The sequence below is a fragment of the Megalobrama amblycephala genome, linkage group LG4 (genome assembly GCF_018812025.1).
Source record: "Megalobrama amblycephala isolate DHTTF-2021 linkage group LG4, ASM1881202v1, whole genome shotgun sequence".
In the NCBI taxonomy this organism is placed as follows: Eukaryota; Metazoa; Chordata; class Actinopteri; order Cypriniformes; family Xenocyprididae; genus Megalobrama; species Megalobrama amblycephala.
In genome coordinates this window covers 8,247,709-8,265,384 of record NC_063047.1, presented here as the reverse complement: position 1 = coordinate 8,265,384, position 17,676 = coordinate 8,247,709, and the positions used below count along the sequence as shown (strand labels likewise).

The 17,676-nt window shown below is 35.3% G+C and overlaps 2 protein-coding genes across 6 annotated transcripts; one reads left to right on the top strand and one right to left on the bottom strand.

The window, feature by feature from the left end:
* The first annotated feature begins 801 nt into the window (after positions 1–801).
* Positions 802–2,391, top strand: si:ch211-102c2.4 (uncharacterized protein LOC568178 homolog). The gene is made up of 5 exons (XM_048187232.1): positions 802–907; positions 1,001–1,297; positions 1,384–1,473; positions 1,603–1,622; positions 1,890–2,391. The coding sequence occupies exons 1-5, from the start codon at positions 868–870 to the stop codon at positions 1,896–1,898; spliced, it is 456 nt and encodes a 151-aa protein (XP_048043189.1). The 5' UTR covers positions 802–867; the 3' UTR covers positions 1,899–2,391.
* On the bottom strand, positions 2,341–17,391 carry rabl6b (RAB, member RAS oncogene family-like 6b). Of its 5 annotated transcripts, none has more exons than XM_048187213.1 (17): positions 17,202–17,391; positions 16,268–16,698; positions 15,832–15,966; positions 14,651–14,698; positions 12,368–12,397; positions 11,266–11,318; positions 11,065–11,156; positions 10,826–10,966; positions 10,298–10,403; positions 9,987–10,090; positions 8,237–8,628; positions 7,509–7,674; positions 6,749–6,937; positions 4,621–4,954; positions 4,328–4,511; positions 3,870–3,925; positions 2,341–3,791 (listed from the first exon to the last, which is right to left on the bottom strand). In XM_048187213.1, the coding sequence occupies exons 2-17, from the start codon at positions 16,398–16,400 to the stop codon at positions 3,600–3,602; spliced, it is 2,355 nt and encodes a 784-aa protein (XP_048043170.1). In that variant the 5' UTR covers positions 16,401–16,698; positions 17,202–17,391; the 3' UTR covers positions 2,341–3,599. The 5 variants fall into 5 exon arrangements, with proteins under 5 accessions (XP_048043170.1, XP_048043167.1, XP_048043168.1 ...); XM_048187210.1 differs by having other exon boundaries at positions 11,065–11,159; positions 17,202–17,390; XM_048187211.1 differs by having other exon boundaries at positions 11,065–11,159; positions 16,268–16,695; positions 17,202–17,390.
* Positions 17,392–17,676: the final 285 nt, after the last annotated feature.

Genomic DNA, 17,676 nt, shown 5'->3' with positions numbered 1-17,676 from the left:
ATATATATACGAGGTGTTGTTTTGATACCTTTAAGACCTTTAAGAGAATCTTGCATCATCTCGTGTCTGCAGAGATAGAAACAGACATATTTTGATATGAAGGTACATCACATAATAAATTTTGATGGAAAATAAACCCACTTGATCTTACAGCCCAGAAGAGACACCAAAAATCTTGGAAATATTCCAACATAGCAGAGCATATAATAGAAAATATATAAATGATTATAGAAATCAGTAACATGTAAAAGAATAATAATGCATAAAGAATAATTATTAAAATAAATAAATAAAAGATATTAAGCAAAATAAATTTGACTACAAATAATTTTACATGTTCCCTAGTTTCCTTGGTTTTAAATTAGTTCTACGCCTGTTTTTGATCACTGTCCCCATGTTGAGTTTCCTCAGTTCATTTGTGTGGTATCATCAGTTTTGACGTCACATTTTAAAGCAATATAATCAAATCGAATAAATGCAGCCATGGAGAGCATTAGAAGAGATGTAAACATATGTTACCAACATTAAACTCCTAAACGCTAGTGTGAATTTTAAAATAAATGAAAATAGATTAAGGAGAAACAAAAAAATAAAGAAACAATCCAAGAGTTTCATATTCAGTAATGAATAAATAGTGCAATATGCCATGTATACAACAGAATGTGAAACAGTTTATGAAATTCTTCAGAAAAATGATTCACTGATGACCAGAGTGATTTCTGCTAGTGTCTGTGTTAAGAGAAGTAAAAGACATGTTCCTTCTAAAAGCGTTTGTGGCGAGTTATTTCCTGTATGTGTTTCCTCTTCTTCAACATTTAAGACCAGTACATCCTTACAGACTCAAAGCACTGTCTGATTTCAGCCATCATGCATCTACTAACAGCATTTCTGCTAATGGTCCTAATAGGTAAGGTCAATACACGCATACAGACTAACATAAACATAATTCATATTTTATACCTGATAAACAGAGAGGACAAACATACATTTTTCTCCACAGGATACAGCACATCTGAATATCTGCAGACACTCTCCTGCTCCTATGAGAATAGGAATATATCTCAGAACAGAAGGGTGTGGTGCAAAAGAGATGTCAAGGATGAAAACTGCTGTACGGGCTTCTCATTCCGGCCAGGCGTTAGTGATTTGGAGAATGGCAATATAAAAGTGCAAGATGATGGAAAGTCCTTCACCGTCACTGTACGGACACTCACACAAGGGGATGGAGTCTACTGGTGTGGCCTCATGACTGAAAAGGAGATCATTGTTAAACTGGCTGAGGATTACTTTACCACTGGTACTTTCAGAATATGTTAATTTTCTGTATTTTTATTTTAAATTCCTAATATCTAAGATGATACAATTTATTAATCTACGTTACAGCTCCATTTAACTTTGTTTGGTCTATCCTCCGTTGGATTTTATTTCTTTTGCTTCCTGTGATGACCATCTCGACTCACATTTATTCAAAGAGTGAGTGCTCACACAAAACCACCTTAGTTTATCATCACATTGTTGAAAAACATTTTGAGCTTTAAACATGTCTTTAACCTCTGTAAATTATTATTTTTATTTGTTTACATATTGTTTTGCTGACCATAGGGAAACACGGAGATACAAAGGTAAGAGCGAGCTGTAAAAAATATACTTCCACCTATTTCAACTTAAAAAAATTAAGTTCAGTTACTGCCTTAAATTAAGTATAATCAAATCGGCCGTGTAAGCCATTACATAAATTATGTTAAACTGACTGAATCTCATCTAATTTATAAAAAAAAGTTGAAATTGGTTTCATTATGTTGATGAGTTAATGTAAAAACAGATGTTGCCAGGACTTATTGATCATATCAATAAAATGTGTTTTTTAACTGAAACCTTTAATTTTGCAGGCAACATGAAAACACATAATGAAGTCTGACCTCAAAGAAAGAAGGTGTAAGAATGAGGCAGTCACATTTGTGAAGAAAATGGTTGAATGCCAGCCAAGCCGTCGGCTGTAAATGTAGGCTACGATTTCCTTTTTTTTTTTTTTTTACAGAAAAGTTTAAAAAGGCAGCATGACAATATTCAACTGCCAATATTTAAAATGAACATAGGTAACAATTGTGTTCTGTTTGTTATGTAAATTAACATACAATGTAATGTTTATAAAGAACATTATTGCTAACGCATTTATCATTTATGTAAAACTGCTCTGTTTTATGATTTTTTTTAAATGTGTATGTTTTCCTCCTTTTAATAATATGGCTGAACTTATAAAAAATGTTTCTTAATATATAAAAAACAAATGTCATTGCCACATTTTGCAATGTAACATATAAAGCATAAATGTAACACAAATTTGATGTAAGAATACATATATAATAAACATTTAATATTTTTTTCATTGCACACACTGTCTGTTTCAAAGACTTTGCAGAAGCCGTCTTAGCCAACTTACTCTGATTATTGGTACACAACTTAAAGAAAACAACTTAAAAACAAGTGCAATTTATAATACAGCCACGCTGAAAAAGAGAGAAAAAACCAACCCAGTAACATTGCAAAAATATTCTAGTTTTTTTTTTTGTATTGAATTCAGGTTTCAAGCAAACAGCACAGTTTCAATCAATCATGTTTTCATTGAAAATTAGGCAAAAACCAACTAACAAAAAAAAAACTTAGATGACAAGTAAGTCATAGTTCTTTCTTGTAGTTTACCATCATAAAACAAAAAGGTAGACAAAAACAATAGAGTGCAAAAATTCAAAATGATATAATTACAGACAAAAAAGTAAAAGTAAAACACAAGTTTGCATAAATGACACAGTATATAGATCTCATTGTTTTATCCAAGCACACTCATTACTGGTCTATTTGAGCTCTTTACGGTCAAGCGTTGCATTTCACCATAGTTTCCTTTAAGCAATTTCCTGATATAAAGAAGGTGAAAACAGTTACGTCTGATGTCGTAACTACTCCGCTATCGTAAGCATTTATTGATCAAAATCTTTTACATTCCTAAAATATTTTTTCTTGATATACTTTGGGAAAACAAATAATCCTACCATGAAGTACAGTGTATTCATTTCAAACACTAAACACATAGCAAAATTACACAAAGCCAAGCTCTCAGAACATCTATTGAGCATAAATACCAATTCATTCACATACACAAGGCAACTAATAAAATTAATGAAAAACATATGTTGGTTCACAAATGTGATGTTGAAAATATTGCAACCATATAAAAGCAAGCATGTAAACATTCAGAAAGCACAATGTTACGAGTGAGTGAAAATGGTCCATTTCAATCTGAAAAACAAAGTACAAAGGTCAAATTACATGCAAGATGTAGCAATTTTGCATGGCTTCTCCACTTATTGCAGTTTGAGCCCAAAGAGTGTGAACTACGCCAGCCCTCCCAACCTCTCCAGGCATGGAAGGTGGATTGGGAAGTTTTTGTGGAAAGTGGAAAACCAGTGTTAAGCATTTCTTAGCCTGTCAGTCAGATTACATAGTCATGTGTTGGGCTGCTAAAGAAAGCTTTTGTTTTTGATGAGAACTCTTTCAAGCTTGTTGTACCAACATTGCTTTAGCAGAGAGAGAAAGAGAGAGCGTTACAGTTCCTCGTAGTCACCCTCCTCTCTTTTTGCTAGGCCTTCTTCTCCGGCCAGAAAAGCTTCAAGATCATCAGTTTTCTTGCTTCGTGGCTTTTTCTTTCTCTTCTCCTTTTCATCTGCGGCCCCAGCTGCCTCATCTCTTTCTTTTTTCTTGTGCTTGTGTTTCTTCTTGCTACTTTTGTCATCATCCTAAGCGAAATACGAAGTAGTTATAAAACAACAGTATACCATTTCATTTATGAAAGGTTGTAATTGATTATAATTCACCTCTTTACTCCTTTTTTTCTTTTTCTTCTTTTCCTTGGAATGTTTGCTTTCTTTTTCTGAGAATAAAAATAGAAAAACATTTATAGATGGCTGATAATATGTATAAATTCACTAATATACACTTTTCAAAAGTTTAAAAAAATATAGTAAAATCAGTAATATTGTGAAATGTACATTTATTAACATCTTTTATCAGAAATCATTCTAATATGCTGATTTGATGCTCAAGAAACATTTCTTATTATCAAAGTTGAAAACAGTTGTGCTGTTTCATGACAACAAAACCACATTTCATTTCAACGGTTGTTTACATTACACAATTGTTAAATTACAACTTATGTTGCACTATGTTTATTGAAAATTTGCTTGGAAACCGAGATTGACTGATACATGTCTATCACTATTATACTTTACTCATAAAGTTTGTTTCCGATTACAAAATTATTCCAGTGACTTGCCATCTTGCTCATCGCTGCTGTCTTTGCTTTTGATTGACTTCTCCTCGATTCCTAGGCCAAAGAGGTCACCGTCATTCTTGCTTTTGAAGGAGAGCACAGTAGGTTTCATGGGCTCGGGGATTTTAGCTGCGTTGATGTCATCATCGGATATATCAGGAATATCATCTCTAACTGGGAAAGAGTCCTGAAACAAGACAACAAAAGTCTTTTCTGGTTATTCAAACCCTAAATTTGTAAATCCAGACAAGTCACCAAAACATGAGCTAAAATGCCCATAATCATCATTCCAGTACCTTAATCACTTTCTGCATGACTTCTTCCTCGCTCTCAAAGTCAGGGTCATCCATGACAAATGAAAGCATCTGTTTGGCCACAGGTACATCTGGATCTGTGTCAGAGGACTCTGCCTGAGCCGATCTCTCTTTATGTTTAATGACCTGCGCTTGAGGATCTGTCAGGGCTGTTGCGTCCGACGCTGTCTGCAGCGGTTGAGTAGTGTGTACTGGAGTGGGGCTGAGAATGGAAGTCTCTATGTTCTGAATGCTGACACTCTCCTGGGTCTGGATCACTGGCTCTTTGTGGATAGGTTTTGGTTTGTCCTCCAGTGTTAAAGAATCCATAGTCACCCTGAATAGCCATAATATTGTTAATATTATTAAAGGGTTAGTTTCACCCCAAAATGAACATTTAGTCATGAATTACTCACCCTCATGTCGTTCCAAACCCGTAAGACCTTTGATCATCTTCGGAACACAAATTAAGATATTTTTGATGAAATCTGAGAAGTGACTGACTACTCCATAGACAGCAATTTAACGACCACTTTCAAGGTCCAGAAAGGTACTAAAGACATCATTAAAATAGTCCACGTGACTGCAGTGGTTCAACCTTCATTTTATGTAGCGACAAGTATACTTTGCAAAAACAAAACAAAAATAAAATCTTAATTTGTGTTCCAAAGAAAAACGAAGGTATTACAGGTTTGGAACAACATGAGGGTGAGTAATTCATGACAGAATTTTCAATTTTGCGTGAACTAACCCTTTAAAATATTAACATGAAATCAAGTCTTTGATTCTGGTAACAAACTTATTGCCCAAAACACTATTATTTACTAGTTCATCAACATGTCACTTATCAATGTATCTTAAATTTAATCCATCATTAAAGGCCCATTCACATCAGTAATGATAACTATAAAGATAACTATATTAGCGACCACACCAACGTACAGTAATGTTCTGTTTATTATAAGCGCGCATTTCAGTTACAGTACAGTCCAAAAGTTTGGAACCACTAAGATTTTTAATGTTTTTAAAAGAAGTTTCGTCTGCTCACCAAGGCTACATTTATTTAATTAAAAATACAGTAAAAACAGTAATATTGTGAAATATTATTACAATTTAAAATAACTGTTTTCTATTTGAATATATTTCACAAAGTAATTTATTCCTGTGATGGCAAAGCTGAATTTTCAGCATCATTACTCCAGTCTTCAGTGTCACATGATCCTTCAGAAATCATTCTAATATGCTGATCTGCTGCTCAAGAAACATTTAATGTGTACAATTGTACAAAATATTTGTGTACAATATTTTTTTTCAAGATTATTTGATGAATAGAAAGTTCAAAAGAACAGTGTTTATCTGAAATCTAATCTTTTGTAACATTATAAATGTCTTTACTGCCACTTTTGATTGATTTAATGCATCCTTGCCGAATAAAAGTATTCATTTCTTTAATTTCTTTTCAAAAAAATAAAAATAAAAATTCTTACTGACCCCAAACTTTTGAACGGTAGTGTATAATGCTACAGAAGCTTTGTATTTCAGATAAATGCTGTTCTTTTGAACTTTCTATTCATCAAGGAATCCTGAAAAAAAAAAGTACACAACTGTTTTCAACATTGAAAATAATCATAAATGTTTATTTAGCAGCAAATCATCATATTAGAATGATTTCTGAAGGATCATGTGACACTGAAGACTGGAGTAACGATGCTGAAAATTCAGCTTTGCATCACAGGAATAAATTACTTTGTCAAATATATTTAAATAGTACACAGTTATTTTAAATTGTAATAATATTTCACAATATTACTGTTTTTTACTGTATTTTTAATTAAATAAATGTAGCCTTGGTGAGCAGACGAAACTTCTTTTAAAAACATTAAAAATCTTAGTGGTTCCAAACTTTTGGACTGTACTGTGTGTCATCTGCCGCTTTAACTGTTTGAGCTCTATAAAACAGGATTGATTCTGATTAGCTGTTTTTATCATTGCAATGACATTGATAATATTTTTATTGTGGTGTGGACTTCCCTATTCTCACAGAAATTATTTTTAAAACTTTATAGTTATTGTTATAGTTACTGTCCTTGGTGGGAACGTGCCTTAATGAAAGACAGGAATTCAAGCTTACAGGTGGGGTTCAGGATCCAGATCTTCATCCTGAGTTACAGTAGGTTTTGGACCCTCCTCATCACTGGAGAGGGTGATATCCAAGCCTTTACTGACAATAGAAGCTCTGGGTTCAAGTTCTGCATCATCAGGGTCCAAATCATCCTGGAACCCTGCAACCATGGGGTTTCCTTCTCTTCCTTCGCCATCACTAAAATAAACATGTTACAAGAATGGATGCAAATTCAACTTATTATGCACTGAAAATCAGCTACAAAGTCTCACACATTTTTGAACTGACAAAACCACATAGAAACCACTAGCTCAGTTCATTTACAAGTAAAAGTACACTTCCATGCAAAAGTTTGTGGTCAGTAAGATTTTTTTAAAAGAAATTAATAATTTTATTCAGCAAGGATGCATTAAATGATAGTATTAAGCAGCACAAATGCTGTTTCTTGAGCACCAAATCAGCATATTAGAATGATTTCTGAAAAATCACGTGATTGGAGTAATGACTGCTGAAAATTCAGTTCTGCCATCACAGGAATAAATTACATGTTTAAATACATTAAAATAGAAACTAGTCATTTTAAATAACTGAGTGACTTGAATGAATATAGCCTTGGTGAGCATAAGAGCCTTCTTTAAAAAACATTTAAAATAAATCATACTGATCCCAAACTTTTGAACGGTAGTGTACGTTGATTACAATAAATTTTCGAACAAAACAGCATATCATATTTTAAAAAAGGCCTCTTTGTTATTTGCCCTTGGTGTACCTGTCACTATCTGCAGTAACCGCAGCAGAGGGCTGGGCGCTCATAGCCGGTCTTGCGTTAGAAGGCAGACTGTCTTCCAAGAAGCTTTTGTCAAGTCCCTCGTCTGGCACAAAATCATCCACGCTCTGAACTGTAGGCGGAGTCGCTGCAGTTACTGGATCTGGCTCTGTGGAAATCCAAGAAGTGTAAGGTCACATGATCTGGGGCAAAAACATCTTACATTAAATATATATAAACAGCAGCAATTACAATGAGTTCCAAACAAGAAGAATTGTAAATGACAAAAAATTGATATATTGATATGCGTTTTACTAAATAACTACTGCTTCATATACAAGCTTCTTTAGGTGGGGTACAAGTGCTAATAAAACCCTCTCCATAGCTCAGGAATGCACAAAGTCTTGTGATTTCCTATTGATCCACCACACATCCTTATGATCTGCACGAGTCCTAATCCTCCCCATTTTTCACGGCTTTGTGGGTCTCGCTCGAGGAAAACTCTCTCTGAGAGAGGATGTGTGTGAATGTGTGTGTGTGTGTGAGAATGAATTCCTCTCAGCCTTCAAATCCCTTTTGCTGTTCATAGCATTAGGCCAGTTCTTTAACAAAGAACATTTGAAGAGAAAAGGCATAAAAGCTGTTTTTAATACCATATAAAAGCTCAGTGTTTCTAACCAGAGCGTTTTCTAATAAGCACATGCAGCTAGAAGCACCATGCTCAAACTCACCCTGGGAGACTGCTGGAGGTTCCTGGGCAGGAGAGGAGCCAAAAAACCTGGAGATGAAGCTGCGTTTCTGGGGTTGAGGAGCAGAGGCAGAAGCCTGAGCTGGAGCAGAGACCGTCGGGCCAGGGTGAGCAGGAGAAGGGGACGGAGAGGGAGAGGTCGTAGGCGCTTGGGTTGAGGAGAGAGGGGGAGGAGGAGGGGACGGAGAGGGAGATGGAGACTTCAGGATCTGGGAGGGAATGGGAGGCTGCTGGGGGCTACAGGGGCTGGAGCTGCTAGTGGAGCATCCGCTCTGAGGAACGACGGGAGACTGCGTGCCTGAGGAGGGGCTCTGTCCGTTAGCGGGACCGGGAGAGTTGTAGCCTTTACTACGGGAGTCTTTCATTTCCAGGAAACTGAAAGTTATAACAGACACCTACTGTATCATAATGGTCAGATGGCACTCACTGCAGTTCACAAACCTAAAAATAGGCATTTGTGGATGTTCCTGTAATTTCAAACAGGCCTACAACACCAACAAAATAGCCTTTGTGAAGGAACGTACGCTACTGTTTAAAAGATTGAGGTCGGTAAGATTTTTAAAATGTTTATAACAGACTTAAAGGGTTAGTTCACCAAAAAATATTTCATTACGGGTTCCAAACCCATAAGACCTTTGTTCACCTTCAGAACACAAATTAAGATTTTTTGATAAAATCCGAGAACTGTCTGACTCAATTTAACGACCACTTTCATGGCCCAGAAAGGTACTAAAGACATCGTTAAAATAGTCCGTGTGACTACAGTGCTTCAACCTTACTTGTATGAAATGACAAGAATACCTTTTGTGCGTAAGAACAAAACAAAAATAATGGCTTTATTTAACAATATCTTCTCTTCTGCGTCATTCTCCTGTGCCTATACATTCTTCGCTTCCGTATTATACGTCAGAATGTCAACTCATTATTGGCCGGCTCCTGCGTCAGCAACACACGCATGCGTAGTGCTGCTCACGTGAACAGCATCAGCCAATACTGAGCCAGCGTTCTGACTTAGAACCTGGAAGTAAACAGCGTAGGAGAATGAAACAAAAGAGAAGAAATTGTTGAATAAAGTTGTTATTTTTGTTTTGTTTTTGTGAACAAAAAGTATTCTTGTCGCTTCATAAAATTAAGGTTGAACCACTGTGGTCACATTGACTATTTTAAAGATGTCTTTAGTACCTTTCTTGGCTGTGAAAGTGGTGGTTAAATTGCTGTCTATGGAGGAGTCAGTCACTTCTCGGATTTTATCAAAAAATATCTTAATTTTTGTTCCGAAGATGAACAAAGGTCTTACGGGTGTGGAACAACATGAGGGTGAGTAATTAATAACAACTTTTTCATTTTTGTGTGAACTAACCCTTTAAGTCTATTATGTTCAGCAAGGCTGCATATAATTGATTAAAAATACAATAAAAAGAGTCATATTTTGAAATACTATTACAATTTAAAATAACGGTTTTCTAAATTTTAAAATGTAATTTATTCCTGTGATGGCAAAGCTGAATTTTCAGCATTTTTACTCACTTTCAGTGTCACATGATCCTTTAGAAATCATTTTAATATACTGATTTGCTGCTCAAGGAACATTTTTCATTATTATCAATGTTGAAAACAGTCATAGGATACTTTTGAATGGTAGTGTAGTTGCTGATATTTGAATCAGAATTTTTTGACTGTCCAGCAGGTGGAATTAAACTACAGGAAGTTTGTGTGGCATTTTTAGTTCTTACATATCATAGTTCTGGTCTTCTGTCTCCTGCTGAACTGTTAGCTCCTCTAGCGTGGCATCGATGTCAAGCTGATTGGTCTCTAGCTGTCGTAACAGGGTCTCTCTCTGTAAAAGTTAAAATGAAAGTTTCCTTTAAATCAACTGAGATTCAGGCAAACATGCGGAGAAAGATTTCTGATCTAATGAATATGAATGAATAATTCTGCCAGGCACATGACACATAACGACCGCTGACTTTGTCTGGTAAATGGTTGAGTTTTTATTTGATTAAACCTGTAGCAATATTGTAGCCTAGAACATTAACCTGCTTACCTGAAGCTGCAAAAATGGAATGTTGAAAAATCGGTGCAAATATTTCAAACCAAAACCGTTCTTCATAGAAGATTCTGCATAATGGATGTAAGAGGAGCCAAGAGGTCTACAGAATCATAAAGACAACAGACATCAATAAAGCTCACCGAGAATAATATAATTTATTAAGCACTCAGTTAACATATTCCATAATTTCTAATCTTAAATTTGAAATCAACCCACAAACTATAATGCAGAGAACTGATTATCTCCAACAAGAAAATATAATATCAATATTTCATCCATATGAAATAGCATTCACAGCCCATTTGACCTCCATAATATGACATATTTCCATGTTAATGGGTAAAAAAATTTGTATATGAATGGATTGTAATGGAAGTTGCAAATATCAAATACTATTTTGAAGAAAGAGCAAAAAGACGTTTTGATTTTAAACCGATAAATTGTTTGTAATAAGGTCAGGAATGTATACTAAGACATAAAATTTGTCAATTTACATGTTTATGTTGACTGCAATGATCTAACCTGTTAAGACCAGCAATGAAGTCCCGGATGTCATCAGGCAAAATGACTCTGTGTTCTCCCATGTCCCGGTAATTCCCCAACACACACACTGGCACATGAGTGGGTACCTTGGGCAACTCCCGCAGAATGTAATTATAAGTCCTATTGGTTCAAACAAAGCACTCATTTTGTAAAACAAAGTGCAGCTGTGAGTTCTGTGTGATGGAGAATGGAGATGCTGATTGTCTTTGTTCACCTACCACTGCTTGGTGATGTCAAACATCAAGATCACACCATTGCAGTTCTTATACACATCCAAAAACTCAGCATCCAAGGCCAGTTCACTCTCCGTCTGCTAACAGCACAGACACATTTCCAGCTAAACATTCAAATTCCCCACTATTAATCATTATTTAACTGTTATTACACCTGATTTTGATAGATTACTACTATAGATTTACCTCTTGAGGTTCATTTTCCAGCTTCAAGTTGTCACATCTCTTTTTCCCCTTTCCTGTAATGTCAGAGGCAGAATATTGTAAGACTGCTGTTCAAACATTTGGGGTCAGTAATTTTTTTTTTTTTTTTTAAAGAAAGTAATACTTTTATTTACCAAGGTGCATTAAAAAGTGACAGTAAAGACATTTATAATGACACTTCATGTGACACTTGTGAAAGAAATTTTGAGTTTCTGTATAATTTCCATATGATTTTACTTATATGCTTATGGTTAAATGATTTTGTTTTTCTCAGAAGTGCTTAAGTATGCATTCTTTGGGTGACTTAGTGTGACAGGTGGAAAAACACTGAAGTGGTAAACATGTTCCTAATATGGTAAAAGGCCAGAGGCTTCAGCCTTGGAGGTTAGAGATATAAAAGTTTGTCTTACACTCTGCAGCTACTTGTGTTTCTGTATGACTGTCTGACCTTTCTTGTAAGAAATAAAACCTTTGAAAGCCAAATGGACGTTGTTTGTCTCTTATGCAGTAAGAGTCCTTTTGATTTTTGCCCCAACACACTGAAGGCTGGACTAATGGCTGCTGAAAATTCAGCTTTGCTATCAAAGGAATAAATTACATTTTAAAATATATTAAAATAGAAAACAGTTATTTTTAATTTGTAATAATTTTTCACAATATTACCATTTTTACTCTATTTTTGATCAAATGCAGCTTGGTAAGCATATGACACTTCTTTCAAAAACATAAAAAAAAAAAAAATAAATCTTCCCAACCCCAATTAGTTGAAAACATCTTCCAGTATCTTCAAGAGCATCAAAAACAGATAACAAAATGCTGCTTTTTCCTTTTTCTCAAAGGAAGTGACGTTAGTGGCATTAGCAAGAGTTGGTTTTCTGCGGTATCTAGTCGTCACACTTCACATCATTATTGCCTGGTTTTTTTACACTTCTAGTCTAGAAGTGTATGTTAGACTAGTAGTACTGTCACAATGCAGTCAGTAAAAAGTCAGTCCAAACAAAATGTTTGCACTCGGATAACAGAACAAACAGATCAAGCACAGGCAAGTCACAGCCTAATGTCTACAATCTATGGAGTGTCTCACCTACACCTTCAGGAAGGGGGATTTTTTGGCCTGGTTGGACAGCAAGTAAGAAAAATACCATTAATATAAATGACTGCATGGGGATGAAGAAGGGCTGGGTGAAATGGCTTCATGTATGACCATCAGAATGAGATGGGAGGGTGTGAATTAAACATTAAAATGCAATTGACATGCAATACCTGTATAATAAACTTTAAAAGTTATAAACAAGAAAATAAATAAGGGTTGGATGGAATACACCACACGTTTTTTTTTTAAATCAACAGATTTTCCAGAACTAAGCAACATACACTTGGAGACTTTGTAAATGGTTACAGAGAAAAACTCGGCATCATACACTAAACAGAGGGTCACACTACCAGACTTTAACTTGCTCTGAACACAACAAACTCAGACAGAAACATGCGCCTCGTTGCTAGGAGACACATGAAAAATGAAAATGGTGTGTTCTAAAATTGGCTCAAAATATCAAACATGCTTGAAATTGATATCCTCCAAATGGATGGAATTATACAGGTGCTGGTCATATAATTAGAATATTGTGAAAAAGTTAATTTTTTTATTGTAAATTATTTAAAAAAATGAAACTTTCATTTATACTAGATTCCCTACATGTAAAGTAAAACATTTCAAAAGTTTTTTTTTTAATTTGTTGATTAGAGCGTACAGCTAATGAAAGTCCAAAATCCAGTATCTCAAAATATTAGAATATTTACATTTGAGTTTAAATTAAATGACCATCCCTACAGTATAAATTCCGGGTATCTCTTGTTCTTTGAAACCACACTAATGGGGAAGACTGCTGACTTGGCAATGGTCCAGGAGACAATCATTGACACCCTCCACAAAGAAAGTAAGTTACAGATGGTCATTACTGAATGTGGTGGCTGTTTACAGAGTGATTAGAAAAAAGTTGATTAGAAGGAAGAAATTTGGTAGGCAAAGGTGCACAAGCAACAGGGATGACCACAAGCTTGAGAATACTGTCAAGTAAAGCCGATTCAAACACTTGGGAGAGCTTCACAATGAGTAGAATGAAGCCGGAGTCAGCGCATCAAGAGTCACCACACTCAGACATCTTCAGGAAAAGGACTACCAAGCCACTTCTGAAACAGAAACAACATCAGAAGCATCTTACCTGGGCTAAGGAGAAAAAGAACTGGACAGTGAACAGTGGTCGAAAGTCCTCTTTTCAGATAAAAGTAAATTTTGCATTTCATGTTGAAATCATGGTCCCAGAGTCTGAAGGAAGACTGGAGAGGCACAGAATCCAAGCTGCTTGAAGTCTAGTGGGAAGTTTCTGAAGTTAGTAATGATTTGGGGGGCCGTGACGTCTGATAGTGTTGGTCCATTGTGTTTTATCAAGTGCAAAGTCAATGCAGCCATCTTCCAGGAGATTTTGGAGCACTTTATGCTTCCATCTGCTGACAAGCTTTATGGAGATGCTGATTTCCTTTTCCAGCAGGACTTTAGCACCTGCCCACAGTGCAAAAACCACTTCCAAGTGGTTTGCTGACCATGATATTACTGTGTTTTATTGGCCAGCCAACATGCCTGACCCCTGAATCTATGGGATATTTTCAAGAGAAAGATGAGAAACAGTCGATCCAACAATATACAGATGATCTGAAGGCTCAATAGTGCCTCAGCAGTGCCACAGGCTGATCACTTCCATGCCACACTTCACTGATGCTGTAATTTGTGCTAGGAGCAAATCATTTGCTGTAATATGTGCTGCCGACCAAGTATTGAGTGTACAAATGAACATACTTTAAAGAACTTGAACTTTTCTGTTTTGAAAATCCATTTTTTGATTGATCTTAGGAAATATTCTAATATTTTGAGATACTGGATTTTGGACTTTCATGAGCTGTACGCTCTAATCATCAAAATAAAAAAAATAAAAAAAATAAAAACTTTTGAAATGTTTTATTTTACATGTAGGGAATCTAGAATATATGAAAGTTTCATTTTTAAAAATAATTTACAATAATAAAAAAAAATAATAATAAAAAAAATAAACTTTTTCACGATATTCTAATTATATGGCCAGCACCTGTATATAGAGTCTGTGCTCATCATACTATGTGATTTTCTGTGAAATCTGTGAACTTTGACTGCACAATATCTGATGATTAACTAGTGTTGACTCCTCCAGACTGCAAATTAGGCCCAAACTATAAACTATACTGTAGTGTATTTCAGCCTTAAGATACGTATGACAGTAACATCTACAAAGTCACCTGATCAGAAATTACTTGCAATAGACTGGCAGCAACTCACCTTTATCCACCACATCCCAAACCTCTACCTTCACCACGTCATCAGTAGCTGCGAAGAAATTACAAAAATTTGAGCGGTTCTGGAAAACTGAGGTCACTTCCTTTCATTTATTTCAATACATTTATTTTGCAGTGATTCTGTTACAGAAGTCCAAAAAAATACAAATTTCACAGCATCATTTTTTTTTACTTAATTTTTAAATTTTACTTTGCCAAATTACCTAGAATAAAAAAAACTTGAATGAAAAAAATGTTAATGAAATATTTCATTTAGGTTTCTGGTTATCGATAACAGAAATCTGTACAGTAGCAAACACAACCTGTTTAATTATAAAATAAACAACATTTATATAAAATAAATACATTTTTTATATCAAATAAATGTAAATAATTATAAAAATACAGATTATTTGTGGTGCTGAAACCTTGTCTAACATTATAAGATTGCTAAAGGAAAACAATACCACAAAGTAATATCATATATAATTATATACTGTTCTTTTCAAAAAGAACAGGCAATAGAAAGTATGCAAGTAAAATGTTGGATACAAGTAGAGCCATGCCCGCTATCAAATGCAGGAGGCCTCCCTGTAAATTACTGCTAACAGGTTACATCATGTAATGTTAAGGTGAAAGCTTTCAGCAGATGGCTGTACACAAAGAGGGGACAACAAACTCTAGAAATCACTAGATATCTAATGTTTGATACAGGCCATTCAAAGCCATCAAACTAATCTACATATCCACCAGCTAATAGACTGCATATTTACCTTGATGTAAATCTATTTTGCATAATTAAGATGCACAAATGGAAAGAAATAAAAAACATTAGAAAATGTGTTCATGTCTTTTAAAAAAAGTGCAAAAGCAACTTCCTACACACTTAAAAATAAAGTGTTTTTTTGCAGTGATGCCATAGAACAGCCATTTTTGGTTCCCCAAAGAAGCTTTCAGTGAACAGTTCTTAAAAGGACCATGTTTTTCTTCGTATGAAGAACATTTTAATAATCTAAATAAGCCGTTTTCACTACAAAGAACCTTTTGCACAGTGGAAAGTTTCCATGAAAGGTTCTTCATGGAACCATCAATCCCAATTAAGATTTTTAAGAGTGTAAATATAAAGATTTCAATAATACTAAGATGGCAGAAGCTTTGATTTGCATAAAAAAACATCAAGCTTACTTTTATAACTCCAGTGGATACTAGTGACCTGGATCTCCTGAGTGGGAATGTACTCTTCCTGGAACTTCTTACCCTGCAGCCGGTGCCACAGGGTGCTTTTCCCTGTGTTTCTATCTCCTCGAATGACTATCTTCACTGAAAGACCAAGCATTACATGTTAGAGCTTGTGATCATTAGTGAAATTATCTCTAGCACACAGCGCCCAGGGGATCCAGCAACACTGCAACACAGACTTGATTTGTTTTGACATGCTGTGTGTGTTGCGATTTAGTCCAATAGCATGTGGATGCATCGAAAATCTGGATTTTTTTTTTCCCCCATTAAAACCTGGAAATATTTTGCAAAGCAAAGTAACAACAAAACAATCAAAGACATTTAAAAACATTCCAATTCTTAATTATCATTAATTATACTTTTCAGCAGGCATTTGACTTACTGTTGTACTGAACCCCTTTAGCGAATTTTCTCTGCAGACTCTGGTTCATGGACTGTAGGCCAGCAGGGATGTTCTTGTCCTTTACCTGACCAGCCGGCTCAGAGCCGACAAGCTTCTTCAGAGCGGAGAACATCTTGACCAAACTATGTCTCTAGATGTGTATTATTAATATAAAAGGTTCTTGTCTCAAACTGGCCTCTATGACGCCCCCAGATTGTCTGTCTGTGGGTGGACAGTGTTCTTCCAATGCTCATAAAGCATTTCTACATTAGTTTGAGAGGTGAATGCGTCCTTCTTTGGCACAGCATAACATCTCAGAATAAATTCAGATCTTCATCTCTGGATCCTTTTCCACAGAATGACACAGCTATTGCAGTCCAGCATCACAAGATCCTCATTCAAGTCTTGAATCTGATCAGCTTCAGCTGCTGCTACAATATACAGAAGAGAAAAAAAAGCAACAGTGAGCTGAGTTGAATGAAGTTGCAATGCACTGTATCAAGACATGCAGCTGGAGACGTATAAAAAGCCTGTTTCATTGATTGATAATATGTTGCAGAGCACTGCAGTAACTCTAATTTGCAGGGACTCCCGAGTTTGTGTCTCAAAACCTAGTAAGCTGCCTGCCTAGACAACATTTTGGGACACCATAAGTGTGTGGAATGTAATGTCCAAAAATGCTGTCTAGGTAAGCAGCTCGCTAAGTTTTAAGACACAACCCGAGACTGCGATTTCTACCATAACAGAAATGACCGTGATGTTTTATAATAGAAGAGAGTGTAGCACTCAAAAAAGGAAACGCAAATTGCATAGAAACTAACGTACTATTGTGGATTGCTGTTATGTCAGATATTTGACAGTTGTCTGTACATACTAGCCTGCTAACGCGGAACTAACTGTATATTTAACAGATTTGAGATGCTCTTGTACTTACAGTGGAACTGTCGTCTTTACTAGAGCAACTGAATGATTAGATCCAACGCTCAACATCTTAAATGTCTGACCCACTGAGCAGTGTGTTCATACAATAACCTGGACAGCTTATGAATAATGAAATCATTGAAATGCTGCTCTGTGTATCTGTGAAGTACACTGCGGTAGGGTTAGCTACAGTCACGGTAGTTACATTTCAAAATAAAAGTCTCAATACTAGTTCGTTTGAGAATTTTGCTAAAAACCTAGAGATATGACATATTATAATATATATAATATGACAAATTTCACCCAGAAATTAATTTAAAAAAATTAGATCTCTTTTAGAAAAAAAAAACAAAAAACATGTTAGGATGGTTTTGTACGTTTTTACTGTATTAACATTATTTTCACCCATTACTGCAGTGTGGAAAATATATAAAATATATTTTATTTCAATTATAAAATATACATTATAGCAGTATTTACCACTCTGC